Genomic DNA, 16,510 nt, shown 5'->3' with positions numbered 1-16,510 from the left:
CCTTCCTGTCACCGTCCACAACTCAAGAAAGAATCCTTCATACTTTAGACGTTAGGCGAGCCCTTACCTTTTATGTCCAAGGCACCCAACCTTTCAGGCGTTCACCTCGACTTTTCATAAGTCACCAACCACCTACTAAAGGTTGCCAGGTGATGTCTCAAACTATATCTAGATCAGTCGCTTCAACCATTCACCTCGCATATCAGCTGGCATGCAAACCAGTCCTGAAGGCGATTCGCCCTCACTCCAACAGAGCAATGGTGACCTCTATGACATTCCTACACAGCGTACCTCTTCCAGACGTCTGCACCTCTGCCACCTGGGCACAGCCGTCCAATTTCATCTGGCATTATAGACTTGATCTTTGGCAAAAGTCTGATGTGGCCTTTGGACATGCTGTTCTAGCCTCTACCTTGGCATGACACCCTGCCGCTGGGTAAGACAGCTTTTTAGTCACCCAGGGTGTGATTCACAGAGGCCACAAAGAAGAACGACAGGTTGCCTACCTGTAATTGTAGTTCTTCAAGTGGACCTCTGTGATTCACACATCCTGCTTGTCCTCCCCACTGTCACACCATTCTACTTAATTTAGCGGCGGTTGACACAACTGAAAGGGGAACCTTGGCGCCAAGGTACTTATACGAGGGGGGAGGGGCCTTACTCTAATGTGTTTTTTGCTTCTACAGAAGCTCTAGAACTTTCTGATGAGGCTCCACGTAGGCACGGATCACCCAGGGCATGAATCACAGAGGTCCACTCGAAGAACTGGAATTACAGGTGGGTAACCTGTTGTTTACAGCATACAGTATGGGTCTGTCAGGGAAGCAAGAACGCTTTTTATAACCCTGTAATAGTGAGAATACTCTTCAGTGAGTTTTTAAATCACTTTTCTCAGCTTTGTGCTCGTAATTGCAACTGAAGTTTAACCTTTGAATTCCTTTGAAAATACCATAACTTCACAACTAAGAAATAACTTTCTACAAACAAAAATTGCTTTGGGCTTGCATGAAGTATATTGCAGTAAGAAACCAGATAGAAATGCTATAGAACATTAAACAGCAAAGGAGTGAAAGATTGGCAAAGCACAGTAAGAGTCCAAAGAACCTGTCTTCACTGTGGAAAATACTGTGTATATTACTATACCTAAAATGAGGGGGAGGAGGCTCTGAAAGATTGAGTAAACTGTGTAAAGAGAGATAAGGGAAAGATGTTTATTCGGTAAGTTAAATTAAATAGCCACTGGGTCCAGATGGATTATACTGAAGAATAGTTAAATAATTCAGATGAGAAATTGTTGATCAACAGGAAAAGTGCAGCAGTACAAACAGTGACAGTCATAACACAGCTGAAATTGAAAAGTAGCTGAATTTACTGGATTTTTGAGGTGAGAAGAAATTAGAAGCAGCTTAGTTTAATGTCACATGACTATAGTGGTGCCTCGACTTATGACCATAATCCATTCCAGAAGATGAATGTAACTCAAAATGGTCGTAAGACAAAGCACCATTTCCCATAGGAATGCATTGAACTGCAATTAATCTGTTCTGGCCAAAGACAAAAATCACCAAAAAAAAAAAAAATTACGGCAAGATTAATTGGAAACGCGATTAATCCCTTCCAGCCGAGGGGGGGGGAGAGAAAAGCAATCAAGCGTGCAAGACCCATTGGAAATGCACAGAAAACAAATGGAACAGATCGGAAATGCACAGAGAACAAAGGGGGCAGCTCGGAAATGCAAAGAAAACAAAGGAAAAAGCAAACAAACCCCCCAAGACCCATCAGAAATGGGGGGGAGCAAAATACAAACAAACCCCCAAGACCCATCGGAATGGGGGAGCCAACAAACCCCTCAAAACCCATTACCAGGCAGCCCGAAGCCTCCCTGCAAACACACACACACGCTCACTCAGAAGCAGAAGTGAGGCAGTCCCAAGCCTCCAACGCACACTCTCTAGCTGCTGGGGCGAAAGAGCTACAAAGAAGCAGCCTCATCGCCACCTACAGTTAGAAATTTGAATTTCCGACCTTTTTTCCCTGCCTTTTTCTCTTCATAAGTGGAAGCTCCAGTTGCAAGTAGAAGCAAAATTTTGTGACTGGAGATGGTCATAACTCGAAATGGTCGTAAGTAGGGACGTTTGTAAGTCGCGGCACCACTGTACTTATACAGTTTTTAAAAGTCTTTATATACATTTTCATTAAGATGCTATGATTTTTCTACTTAAATTTTAATTCATTTAAAATGTAAGTTTAATTTAAAATAAGTATTTATTCTATTTATTTATTGTATTTATACCCCACCTATCTAGTCATTTCGTAGTATATTTAGTCATTTAGTAGTAATGAATTTCATTGCAGAATATAAATGAATTATTTTTTGAAGTAACCAGATGTTCCAGTGAGCATATTTAGCATTCGTGAATTCAGATTTTAATATTTTTGGAATCAATATTGATAACCAAGGATTACTCATATCTTCAGCAGCCCTGCCAAAATCTTACACCGAGTAGTATAACATAATTGGCATAAAACTCTGTTGAATTGCCACAAGTTAAGATATTAGCTCAATAAAAAACAATTTGTCTATGCCTACTGGCAGTTCACCACTGAAATTTATGCCAGTTGCATTATAATGATGTAAAAACTTAAGGCTGAAATCCTGTTTGTGTATTGTAATGTAAAGTTGTACCTGAATAAATTTGCCAGCCATTATGCTGAGACAATGGATTCATGCAATTTGATTGCTCAGTCACTTGTACAATTCCCATTGTTACTGTTGCAACAGTTGTAACAGATCACTGGTAGAAGTTTTCTGTAGATAGCACATTTCCCTTGGCAGCATTCTAGCTACCATGGATATACGTTAAATTATGCCTATGTATCTATGGTACAGGATTTCAGCCAATCAAATTTTGGCTATTAAAGCTGCCATCCTATACCCACATATCAGACACTAAGTCCCACTGAATTCTGAGTATGTGTGGGAAAGGATTTTATTGTGAAGCGGCAATTATGTCTACATTTCCAAGGAAGTAAGATGAGAAATTGTGGAACATCAGGAATAAAATATATACAGCATTGCATATTTAAGAATATAACATGATTCCGGAATTGTACTACAAAAATGAATCATCTTGAGTTTTTACTGCTGTGAATTCACTATAGTTTCATATTAGCATATTTAATTCATCATATTCCTGAATTTTTTATTCAGCTTTAGTGTTCCTTGGTGCAACTTGTTAAAGTTATTAGTTGATTTTAGGTAACTTTTTCAAGTGCCCCTTCCCCAAACCAGTGATTCTGAATTTGAGAATTATATCCATGAATCCATATACCTGGGGTTGTTTTTTATTATATTAGTGTTCCTGGAGTCCATTGCAACAGTAGAGGATACCCATGCTTAAATACTATATATTATGCTGCCATTTTACATATCCCTACAACCATTATTGTGCAAACACATTTAAATAATTTTACTTCTAATATGAAGTATTACCAGTTATGTAAATGACTTCTTTTTCAGATGATTACATTGCTATTGGTGCCGATGAAGAAGAGCTGGGATCTCAGATTGAAGAGGATATCCTTTCCTGTCTAATGAGAGACTGTATAGCTTAATAAGCTGTTTGTTCTCTTTGAAATATGTTTAACTTATGCTCCACAGCTGCCAACAGTTGATTAATTGCATATACTGTAATCTTTATCAAACATATTCTTAAAGATTTTGATGAACCACACTGCCTGCAAAAAAGTTGTATAGAAGTTGCTATCAAAGATGGATGTACTTTCTAGAAGTATGGGCTTCATCGTAAGACTTCTGTATCCCATCCTTACTTCATGAAGTTTCATATGCCATAGAACTTCCCAATTTTGTCCTTGAAATATCCCTGTATGGTGGATTAGAGTTGGTTTCATTGAGTATGTCAGTCACAAATAGCATTTATTCAGAGTTTACTCTGTTCATCATGCTACACCATAGGCATAGGAAATCGTTTCACTTTTGGAAACCAGATGAAGCACACATCCCTGTCTCCAACTCCTGGGACAAATTTGAATGCAAGTGGTATGTGAGGGAATCATATCCCTACAGGTTGTGCGGCATTAGACAAGGTGGGTCGGGGGAGGGAGATTCTTCCTGAGGCCCTCGTGTGGGCTGAGTGAGCAAATTCTGCAAGATGAATTATTTGTCCCAAAGGCTGGAAGATCTTTTCCCATGCCATACTGGCTCTCATATAATATTCCAATTTCTGAACCTCTCATCTTCTGAAGTTTTCATTTATTTCACCTAGAGATTGGACAGGACAGAAGCATCCTTTATGTACTATAGCCAGTACTTGCCATATTTGTGCTTTTTTTCCATAGTATCCTTATATTCCAATTCATCATTATAGTTAGATTCCTCTCTTGAGATGAGTATTGTATGTTTAAAATGCTGGTTTCAGTTAAAAGAAGAAGCAAGTGTGAATTGTCAGGTGAATTTTTGGAAATGTTTCTATAGGAATAGAGTAAAAACTTTATACCAATAATATTACTCTTGTCCTTAACTCATAAACACCTATATTTCAGGAGCTAAAAAACACTGACATGAAATACAAAAACAGAGTGCGCAGCAGAATAGCAAATCTTAAAGACACAAAGAATCCTAATCTGAGAAAAAATGTATTATGTGGGAATATTCCTCCAGATAGTTTTGCTAAAATGACAGCAGAGGTAAGCAACTTACTTTGTTTTCTTAAATTAAGATTTGAGTGCAGTACCACACTGTGGGAGTTGGGTATTTTGGATCAGATATTATTATCTTGATATACTATAAGCTTGGTAGCTAGAAACAATTACAGTGGTGCCTCGCTTGACGAGGATAATCAGTTCCAGCGAAATCGCTGTCTCCATAGGACGGCCATTTTCTGATGCCTGTGCAGTGAAAAATCTGTCCTGAACACAGCAGGGAGCCATTTTGAACAGCCGGCGGTCATTTTGAAAACTCAAGGATCAGCTGTTTTGATCGTCGTGATGCGAAGAATCGGTTCCTGAAGCAGGGAACTGATCGTTGCAAAGCGGATTTTGCCCATTAAAACATTGTTTTGCTATTGCAATAGCGATCGTAAAAACATCGTCGTGAAGCGGATTCATCATCAAGTAGGGTAATCGTTAAGCGGGGCACCACTGTATGTATGTTTATATCTTTTTGCCTGCATGTAAGTATTTTATAAGGCAAAGGTTTGTAGTCTTGTACATGTATTTCAAAGACCAAAAACATTTTGATTTATCTTTTTCGAAATGAATATAAAAGGATGTTCATACATGTATGATTTAGTTCCTTCCAGAAGGTAAATCAACTGTATAGAAAGATCTCCATGTTTTTAAAATCTCCACAGCCATGGGAAGGACCTTATATCAATGCAGGCAGTTCTGAGATTCAGTCTTAGACTTCTTCAGTTAGGATTGGTAAAGATTCATGGTGGAAATCTTGGAGAGTTACCGTATTTTTTGCTCCATAAGACGCACTTCCCCCCCCCCCAAAAAATGTAGGACCGAAGGCAGCAATTTCGTCGCTGCTGGCCCCGTGGGGGGGAGCATTGCAAGGGTCTGAGGGAGCCTTCCAGGACCCTTGCCATGCTCCTCCCACCCCTGCACGGGGCCAGCACTGGCGAAATCGCCAGGTTCTGGGAGTGTTTGGAGGCTTGGGGAGCCTCCAAACACTCCCAGAAGCTGGTTATTTTACCCCCCTGGCCCCATGGGGGGGGTGGGGGGAGTGTGGCAAGGGTCCGAGGGAGCCTCCCAGGACCCTTGCCATGCTCCCCCCCCCGCACAGGGCCAGCACCGGCAAAATTGCCAGCTTCTGGGAGTGTTTGAAGGCTCCCCAAGCCTCCAAACACTCCCAGAACCTGGCGATTTTACCCCCCTGGCCCCGTGGGGGGAGTGTGGCAAGGGTCTGAGGGAGCCTCCCAGGACCCTTGCCACACTCCCCCCACCCCCGCACCGGGCCAGCACCAGCAAAATTGCCAGTTTCTGGGAGTCTTTTGAGACTTGGGAAGCCTCTGAAGAGTCCCAGAAGGTGGCGATTTTGCCCCCTCTGACCCCCGAGGGGGGCAGGGTGAGTCTCTAAAGTGTCCTGGAACACACCCTAGGACCCTTTGGAGGCTCACCCTTCCCCCCCCGCGCGCGCTGGGCCAGAGGCAGGAAATTGCCAGCTTCTGGGACTCTTCTGAAGCTTCCCAAGCCTCAAGTCCCAGAAGCTGGCGATTTCGCCCCCTCTGACTCCCGGGGGGGTAGGGTGGGCCTCCAAAGGGTCCTAGGGTGTGTTCCATAAGATGGACCTCTCCATAAGGCTCACCAGTTTTTTTGGAGAAGAAAACAATTTTTTTCCTGTTTTCTTCTAAAAATTTGTTGCGTCTTGTGGTAAGGTGCGTCTTATGGAGCGAAAAATACGGTACTTCCAGGAGACAAAAAGACACCAGGTTTGAGTAAAGAGGAGCAGGGGCAGAGGGGTGGAGAGAAGTGGTGGATGTGGGTTGAAGACTTCAGATTCAGTTAAAAGCGAGCAGGGGGGAGGAAGAGTATATAAGAGTAAATCCAAGTATGAAAGAAGTTAGCAGAGGAATCAAATGTGTTAATGTTGGAAATATTAACAGTTTTTACCTTCAAGCCTAGTGATGAGAGATTGACTTGATAGTTGTGAAGAAAATAACACTGGCAGTGGATAACAGCAGAAATACTGCATTTGGTAATGTTCTGCTTGTGAAACTGATATTCCAGTCAATGTAGACAGCTTAGTATACTCAGCTAGACAAGCCAAAGAACAGGTATTATCAAAATGTGAGCCTCTTAGTTTTCTGTAGTGTAGTGAAATGGTTTTCCTCTTTCTTAAGATGATTCTGAGTACGTCCATTTTTGGTTGCAACATTTGGTGATATCCCAATTAGTGATTTCAGACAATGTGATTTAACCTAGGAATTTGCCTTTAGTCTGGTATATTAAGTTGCTTTCTGTAGGGACAGAAAAAAATTAATTTGTTCCCATTTTAATGAGAGTGATATGTGGTCCAAATGCAGCTATTCTTCAATATACAGAAACTTCATATTTTCTGATAGTTTCCCATTGCAGTTTATTAAAATATGGATATTAGAGAATATATACATGAAAAAAGTGTGTACTAAGAAAATATCATTCAGAACAGCAGTAACTCATTTGGGATTGCCATGCAGATAGGAGGGAATTATTCCCATACACTGCCACTAAACCTTATGGCAATGAGAATAAAAAATTTTCACGCTTCCATGAGGAAAAATAAGAACTCAGATTCATAATCTAAGACTATGGTGAACAAGCTAATTTATGGAGTCAGTACATTATCTTCAGTGCATTAATTTGGGTTTGCCACCGCAGGAGTAAAGATGATGAGTAAGAGGTAGCCATTTAATTACCGTATTTTTCGCACCATAAGATGCATTTTTTCCCACAAAACGGGAGTGGAAAGTCTGTGCGCCTTATGGAGCGAAGAAAACAGATTATATTTTCCTGTTTTCTTCTCCTAAAAAAATTGGTGCGTCTTATGGACAGGTGCGTCTTATGGAGCGAAAAATACGGTAATTTTGTGTTGGTTTTCCAATTAATACACATTGAAAAGGTTTCACAGCAATATGATTACCTGTGCGTTTAAACAGGAGATGGCAAGTGATGAACTGAAAGAAATGAGGAAAAATCTTACCAAAGAAGCTATAAGGGAACATCAAATGGCTAAAACGGGAGGAACCCAGACTGATCTATTTACATGTGGCAAATGCAAGAAGAAGAATTGTACTTACACACAGGTATGTGAAGTCTATTACCCCAGTGTTTAATTCTAATACAGTGGGATCTTGACTTACGAACGACCCTACTTGCGAACAATTCAACTTACGAACCCGCCCTATACGGGAAATAAGGTCTCGACATACGAACTTCCCTCGAGTTACGTACAGGAAAAAAGTGCCCCCTCCTTCCCTTAGAGGCTTATGGGGGGGGGAAGGGTCAGAAACTTAAAAATAAATAAAAGAAAGTCACTTACCAGGCCTTGGTAGCCCCCAAACAGCAGGAAAAAGAGCAGGAAACAGCTAAAAGCTGACACCCAGAAGGGAGCCTGGCAGCCATTTTGTGATTTTCCCCTGCTCCTGCTCCCTCCTCCCCCCGCCTGTCAGCTTATGGCCTGGCTCTGAAGAGGCTTGGGGACGCTTGCTCAGCACCTAAAAAGCCTGCCTGTGTGTCTTTGTGCTGAAAAAAATCAGCACAACATGCTTTAAAACATGATTTAAAATTGGCTTCGTTGAAAAAAAAGATTTCTAAAGTGCTTTGCAAACTGTTCCCTGCCTTCCTCCTCGTTTCCTGAACCTAAGGGAAAAAAAGAAAAAATATCCCCTTCTAGTGGCAGAAGCCCTTTCATGGATTGCTGCCTTGTCGTGGCGAAGGGGCTTGAGTAACTCAGAAAAGCTATGGGCTATGCCATGGAGGGACACCCAAGATGGACAGGACATAGTGGAGAGTTCCGACTAAACGCAATCCACCTGGAGTAGGAACTGGCAATGCCACTCCAGTATCTTTGCCAAGAATGCCCCGTGATCAGAAACAAAAGGCTAAAAGATATAATGCTGGAAGATGGGACCCTCAAGTAGGAATGGCGTCCAACATGCTACTGAGGAAGAGTGGAGGACAAGTACAAGTACGTAGCTCCAGAGCTAATGAAGTGGTTGGGCCAAAGCCGAAAGGACGCTCAGCTGTGGACGTGCCTGGAAGTGAAAGGAAAATCCAATGCTGCAAAGAAAAATACTGCATAGGAACCTGGAATGTAAGATCTATGAACCTTGGTAAGCTGGAGGTGGTCAAACAGGAGATGACAAGAATAAACATCGACATCCTGGGCATCAGTGAACTAAAATGGACAGGAATGGGCGAATTCAGCTCAGATGATTATCATATCTACTACTGTGGGCAAGAATCCCGTAGAAGGAATGGAGTGGCCCTCATAGTCAACAAAAGAGTGGGAAAAGCTGTAATGGGATACAATCTCAAAAATGATAGAATGATGTCAATACAAATCAAAGGCAGACCTTTCAACATCACAATAATCCAAGTTTATGCACCAACCACCACTGCTGAGGAGACTGAAATTGAACAGTTTTATGAAGATTTACAACACCTTCTAGAACTGACACCGAAGAAAGATGAGATGGCTGGACAGTGTCTGCGAAGCAACCAACATGAATTTGACACAACTCCGGGAGGCAGTAGAAGATAGGAGGGCCTGGCGTGCTCTGGTCCATGGGGTCACGAAGAGTCGGACATGACTAAACGACGACGAGTGGCAGAAGGCAGAATAGCAGCTTCCCATTAGTTTCTATGGACAGAAAAGAGCAGATACAGATTAAATGGTTTTCAGTGCATTCCTATGGGAAATGCAGATTCGACCTAAGAACTTTTCGACCTAAGAACCACCTTCCAATACGGATTAAGTTCGTAAGTCGAGACCCCACTGTAACTTTTTTGATGTATCATTAACTTTTTCTAACACACTGTCAAGATTATGGCTGGGACAGATAGGACCACACTAACTACAACCGTATTTTTGCTGTATTCTACCATCTTAATTCAGAATGTGTTGTTGATCAACATTAAAGCTGTGGTACCAAGTTAAATTTTAGTTCACAGTCAGCTAAGATCCTTTAAACACAGTAGCTCATACATCTGAACTAATATTGCTGTGTCAAAATGGAGTAAAGCATAGACAGGTTGTACAATATAATATTTGTTAATGCATGCTTTCCCCCTTTTTTTCTGTAGGTTCAAACTCGAAGTGCTGATGAACCTATGACAACATTTGTTGTGTGTAATGAATGTGGGAACAGATGGAAGGTAAAAAGACTAGTCATGATTATGTTTTATATAGACTGCCTTGTAATGCAGCTTTACTATATTATCTACTTAGAGTGTGTTTTTGTCATATCATATGCTTGTTTATGTACTGCAGCCAATATATGAAAAAAAAATAAAACTGGGGCATCAGAACATTGATCAGTGAAATGTTGGCTGAATACAGTTGAATATTTCATAATAGTTTATCAAGGGAGGAGGGGAATAGCAGGGGCAATATTATGACTTCATACTCTGCTTAAGGGCTTCCTAGAAGCATCTACCTGACCTATTTTGGAAAATGGATGCAATAGTGCATTGAAAAGGTCATTATTTATGAGAAATCATTAAGTGAGCTGATGTTCTCCTTTTCAATACCACAAACAGGATTTAGTACGACAGTAAAGCCATTTTTCAGAAACACTATGCTGGAATCTAGTGGTTCCACATCTGATTGTAAAATCATTATCTGTAACTTCACAAAAGCAGAAATTAGTACACCCTGCAGAATTTTTATTTTTTAAAAACATCCTAATTAGATGATTAAAGTTAGAAGGAGTATTGAGAATTCTGCTTGATTCTTAACAACTGATGAAAGATGTATGTGGAAAATAAGTAGAATATCTTCATTTGTTTTTGCTTGCAACTGAGTTAAAACTTTGCTATATGTATATCTCATAAATATTTCTTTTCTTTTGACAGTTCTGCTAGAAGAAGACATTGTTAAATCTGGACCAGTATGAAAGAGGATTTTATAATTAGCTTTAAGAACTAGGTCAAGCATCTAGCTTCCTGCAAAAATGTTTTCTTTTTCTCCTTGCCCTTTTAAACAGTCATCTCTGAAGTTAGATTTTGTTTTTGACATGCACATCACTGTAGTTAAATCAGTAGAGCCAGGATGCTCAGTTGTATGGTGTAATTTCATTTCCCCCCCACTCCATTTTTATAAGGAAGTCTACATTAAACTTTTATCAATGACATTTGGTAACTGCTTTTTTTTCTTTATGAACAAAGAGTTGTATATCTCGTATTTGGCATATCTGACTGAAACATTTTCTTGTACAATGAAGTTCACAGAATACTCCTTTTTAACCATTTTGGTGTGCATTGGCCAATGGTTTTCCTTTGTTCTTAATAAAATACTTTAAATGTGGATAGCCAACTTGTATAAACCATTTCTGACTGGCTTTGGCTGGCTTTGGCAGATCTATGCTTTGTAAGATGCACAACTTCCTATTACATTATCAAACTTGTTTTTCAAAACATGCTTTGATCTTTCCAACTTATTGTATAGTTTATGTATAATTATCCTGTCCTTCTAGAAAAAATGTCCTAAAAGATTGTTTGCCTTACTCTTTCTACTTTCCTTGCTTCCTTTCTCTTCTTTACACCATAATTCATTGTGGATAGTGTAAATGGAAACAATGGTATGGTAGCTGAAGATTTGATGCTTTACCAATTTATATAGATATCAGGCCATATGAATTCTTTAATGACCAGCACTTTTTTCATGTAGAATCATTGATTTCTAAACACGAGAGGTCAGAAATAAAATTATGTTGGTTTTTTACCACCTGTTTTGGTGAAGCTTTGTCAGAATGTTTCTCAGACAATGGTCAGAAACCTGTTAATTATGCCTACTGGCATAAGTGTATCAGTCTGAATTTCAGCAGTAAATTGTCTCAGGTAAACAAATTGGGTAGAAAAATTTGCTATCTTGTACCAGCTTTGTAACTCTGTGCAATAGCAAATGCTTTCACTGACTTCTTAATCTACGGCAGTTGGTCACATGAATACGTAATGGGATTCCAGCCTTTGCTTTTAAAGACTAAAAAACAATACTGAAGAAATCATAATAGTTTACCACTTATATATATTTGGCCATATTGTGCAAATCTATTCCTGTTTACATTGGAAATAACTCTCTTGTGTTCCACATGTGAAGATCTTTTCCAAGCCTTTTCTGAGCCAGGCCTTCAAATCATAAAGGCTTGAACTTGAATTGACACTTAAGAAATTATTCTAGATTATTAATAATCGATTTACCACCACCACCACCTCTTTTTGGGGTGCTCTGTGAATGTACGGTGTGCCCAAGGCTACATAGGCAGGCTTTTTTTCCTGAGAGACAGTGGAGAATTAAATGCCCAATTTCTGCTTGGCAGCTAAGCACTCAGCTCACTGAACTATCCATCTGGACAAATGTAACTACAGATCATAATATCTGGTGTTCCCTTAGAATCTTAGCTGAAACTTTGTGTTGCTATAAGCCACAAGCACTAGCATATAGCCAGGGTGTTCTGTTACTTGTATATGTACCCAGTTATAGAGCATTGTGAGAAAACACATATATCAGGTTTTGGCATATTTCACTACTGCAAGCCAAGTTCCTGTGCATCTGATTCCAATAATAAATCTGTATTTATGGCTTCAGAAGATACATGGACAGATTGGATTCATTTTTGTTTTAAAGGATTCATGAGCCTTTAAGGGAGATCCAGTACCTTCCATTGAATGGAACAATTTGTGTAAGTTTTTGTAGCTGTATGAGATAATTAGATATATTAGGTGCACATATGTGGGTTCATAGAATCATGGAATAGTGAAGTTGTTAGGGGCCTATGAGGCCATCAAGTCAAACCCCATGCTTTATGCAGGAATACAAGTCAAAAGATATCTGCTAGGTGGTTGTCTAAGTTTCTCTTGAATACCTCCAGTGTTGGAGCACTTACCACCTTGCAGCATGAAGCTTGCCCTCTGTGATACAAAACTTGGTTTAGATTTTGAGGGCATGTCAAACTAGGTAAAATCCATCTGAAAAAAAGGTTGTAGCATATAACTAACCATATTGACATTTGTAGGACTTTTGAGGCCGTAACTAGAATTTTACCCAGATTAGCAAGCTTAATGCAAAAAGTCTGCTTAGTTTTTTCTATCTTCTCCCTATTCTAAGTTCAAGATATACAGTAGTTATATTTCAGTAATATCAAGTTCAGTGCATTTTGTAGACATTGGTGTTGTCTAGAAATGTTTTTACTGCATTGTAACTTTTACTAATGAAGCCAAAAATTCAAGAACAATGAATGTACACACCTGAAGTTAGGATCAATTGATTGTCCTAGTTGGAAATGTCCATACAATTTTAATCATGTCTACTGAAAAAGAGTATGTGAATAGTGTGAATGTTCTCTGGAACTGCTTGATATATAAAGGGCAGACCTCTAACTGATAATGTCAAGGGAATAGAATACAACAAGTGGCTAATGGGTATCTTGCTGCTTGATAAATGCCAAGCCTGATTTAGTAATGACTTTCATTCCCCCAACCCTGGGGTACATTGATTCTGTAACAGGAAACTTGTCTTGTGATGGTATATATGAATCTGCATGCAAAGAGATGGGTAAAAATTCTCAGAGGGACTTGTTTAATAGCAAATTTGTTAGAAGAGACAGCAGTAGAACTTTTCCAATGATCATGTTTTATTTGCTGTTTCCTTTAGCCTCCAGTCATGTCCATTCTTACTGCACATACTAGAAGCTTGTGCCCAGGACTTCATCCTTTGAAGACCTATTTAATGTGCTTACTGTTACATGGTTCTTCAATATAATGGAGACAAAATAAATACCGGTACTTAACACAATATACTAACTTTGCAGCAGTTATAAAGAATGTTACTGTGCTTACAGGTAGGAAGAATGGGAATGGCTTTCTAAGATGTAGCAACTCTGTAGCTGAGAAGGAATGAAGGTACAGAGGAAATAACGTCATATAGAATCAGACCATTGCACCATCTAGCCCAATATTCTCCACTTTGACTGGCAGCAGCTTTTTGGGATTTTACACAGTATCCTTGCCTTGCCTTATCTTGTGAAGAGATCCCTGGTATTAATTGATGGTTTCTCATCCTATTTCTACTTACCGTAATTTCTGAAATCTGGCATGATTAGTGTGTTCAGAGTAATATGCTTGGACGTGGATTCAACTTCAAGGTCAAATTTAAATGTGATTCCAACTACGTATGTTGCTTTCTCAGTGGCATCACATAAATATACACTGCAGTATAACCAAGGAGGTAATGATAAGTGTATTTACATTGAAGCTGCACTCAATTCAGGTCATGGTGACTTGAGCAGTGCTTGGTGGGTGCAATTCTTGCTAGTTTCCCACCCACTTATCAGTGCATTATGGGAGGATTTTTTTTTTTTTTTTTTTTTTTTTTTTTTTTGGCTTGTTTAAACCTGTGGTGCAGTTGCACATCCACAGATGGGAAAGACCAAAAATGTTAGTCAGCAGGGGCAATGATGATGGAAGACAGCTGACTGGAAATAAATTAATAAACAAAGGCTGCATTAGAGCAGACAGAATCTTTATTGCTTAATCCAGAGACCATAGCAAATACATTATATTAGTACAATTACACACAAATAATTTCTATTATTTGGACTAGAAAAGTGTGTGTTCTGTTCCCACAATTATTGTTGTGGGATGTATTGGAGTTTCAAATCTAAAATGCAGTTCTACACCAAGAGGTTCTTTCATCTTCAGGAAAGAAAGATACCAGTTTCCTGATTGCTTAGGAATTGTTGCTTGCCTTCTAGTAAACTTTGATTTAGTTTGGAGTTTCTAGAAGCAAGTATTCTGCACCCAGTGCCCTTTCTTGCACTGTTGTCCATGTCCTTTTCATCTGTTCCCTATTTCTGTGACATAGGCACATTGCTATGCCATTTTAAATTTAAGTGCACTTAATTAAATTTCCAAGCATCCTGTTGCTAATCTATAATATTGTGAATGTACAAAACTGTTTCTATTCAGATAATACATTTTATTTTCTTTATTACAGAATGTGTGGTTCATATTTTCAGCTTATTCCTGCTTTTCAGTGTGCATGCTCAGATGGCATAGGAAGCACTAATTTTCACATCTTTCATTAAGTGTTCCTTTAGTTTTGCAAAACCAGGGCATTTAAATGAGAGCCGCAATCCCTGGCCATAAGCTCCACTGAACTATAGGCCTTATTTATATCTGAGTAAACATGCTTGAAATTGATGTGTAGTTTTCATAAATATGCCAAATGTTACAATTGTATATGTTCAGTTATACATGATGTATTTTTATTATTAACATTTAAAATAGGTTTAGATTATATTGCACAAATGTCAGTGTTTCCCTTTTTTATAAAAAAAATGTGGAGGAAAATATGGACATTTGATGTATTTCAATATTAGTAACTTTAGAGTGTTCTTTTTTCCTCATATCTTTTGTGTGACTGAATATATTCCATTGTTATAGTAAAATGGATATGGGGGAGTGAGGAACCCTTACCTGTTGCAAATGCCTAACTTTATTTCTGTAGTAAAGTGCTTACAAATACTATTATTTACAAAATAGGTTGAATGAATGTTTGGTCACAGGCAAGGCATTACTGACTCTATCAACTTTTTTCCAAGTTGTCTCCCTTGGTACTGTGTCATGACAGAACTTGTTATTTATAACTTTTTAATGGGTTAACATGGAAAAAGGAAAACATGTCTTCACTATTTTGCATTGTGCAATTAGTGTGTATTTCAGCGTTCTCCCAGTGGGGAGGAGTCTTTGTTAACGTTTTTGTTTTGCAGTACCCGGGTAAGAATACCAATAATAAAATAAAAATAATGGGGAAAATCGCAGATATCTAACAGAACAATCTCTGCCATTTCATTTTAAGGGTGCAGTTGGCTAATAGTGGTTCCCAACGCAGGTGTTCTTGGACTGCAACTCCCAGAAGCCTTCACCCCAGCTGTGCTGTCCAGGGTTTCTGGGAGTTGCAGTCCAAGAACCCTTGGTGTACCCAAGGTGGGGAATCACTGGAATAACAATCCAAGACAAGATCTGTTCTTTTTTTTAAAAAAGTTTAACATCCTGGGGGTTTGAAGACTTTCACTCCCTGATGTGTTTTAATTTTTGTAAGCCGCCCCGAATAGACGTTGTCTAGAGGGGCGGGGTAAAAAAATGAATAAATAAGTAAATGAATGAATGAATGAATGAATGAATGATGTTCCTCTACTCCAGTCCCAGCCAATGAGGAAAACCTACAGGTTATTTTTTTATTTTAACAAACAACAAAACCCAGAAGATCTAGTAATCTCCTTTTTTGTCTACTTTCACTATTAAACAACCTTGCTTTAAAGACTATTGAGATCACTCTATTAAAGCATTTAGAGTGTGTCTGTAATGTTATATGGAGTATATTGATTGCTTTTAAAATATAGGACATCCTGAGCATTTAGTATTATCTTATTGAGTCAAACATACAGAGTTGAAATAATCTGTTGCAAAATGGATCAGGCCAACTTTCCCTGTAGAGCTCTGATATAATAGTTTGTTGTGAAGTCAATTCTAAGTAGGGATTTTTTTTTTTGAGGGTACTGAGTGTAGGGAAACCTCAGACATGGTTTACCATTCCCCCCTTCTTGGGACACTCTGGAACTGTGTAGGTTGCCCAAGGCCACAGAGGCTCGCTGTTCTGGGATGCAGAGCAGGGAGTTGAACTCTCCTACCTCCACTGCCAGATCCTAAACCACGGAGTTACCCAGCCATCAATAGCTGTGATGCACTCTTTTTTCTCTGTGTTCTTCCAATAAAGTTTAAATGT

The 16,510-nt window shown here is 39.2% G+C and overlaps 1 protein-coding gene across 3 annotated transcripts in view; it reads left to right on the top strand.

Annotated features, from left to right (window-relative positions):
* Positions 1-11,449, top strand: part of TCEA1 (transcription elongation factor A1) — a 38,794-nt gene extending 27,345 nt beyond the window's left edge. For all 3 annotated transcript variants that reach the window (XM_020795956.3, XM_078393748.1, XM_078393747.1), the window contains 5 exons: positions 3,521-3,577; positions 4,553-4,707; positions 7,662-7,808; positions 9,811-9,882; positions 10,582-11,449. In XM_020795956.3, coding sequence (XP_020651615.1) covers positions 3,521-3,577; positions 4,553-4,707; positions 7,662-7,808; positions 9,811-9,882; positions 10,582-10,590 — 440 coding nt within the window. In that variant the 3' untranslated portion in view covers positions 10,591-11,449. The remainder of the gene's footprint in view (positions 1-3,520; positions 3,578-4,552; positions 4,708-7,661; positions 7,809-9,810; positions 9,883-10,581) is intronic.
* The last annotated feature ends 5,061 nt before the right edge of the window (positions 11,450-16,510 follow it).

Source organism: Pogona vitticeps, chromosome 4 (assembly GCF_051106095.1).
Source record: "Pogona vitticeps strain Pit_001003342236 chromosome 4, PviZW2.1, whole genome shotgun sequence".
NCBI classification, from domain to species: Eukaryota; Metazoa; Chordata; class Lepidosauria; order Squamata; family Agamidae; genus Pogona; species Pogona vitticeps.
This window is presented reverse-complemented; position numbering and strand designations above follow the sequence as displayed.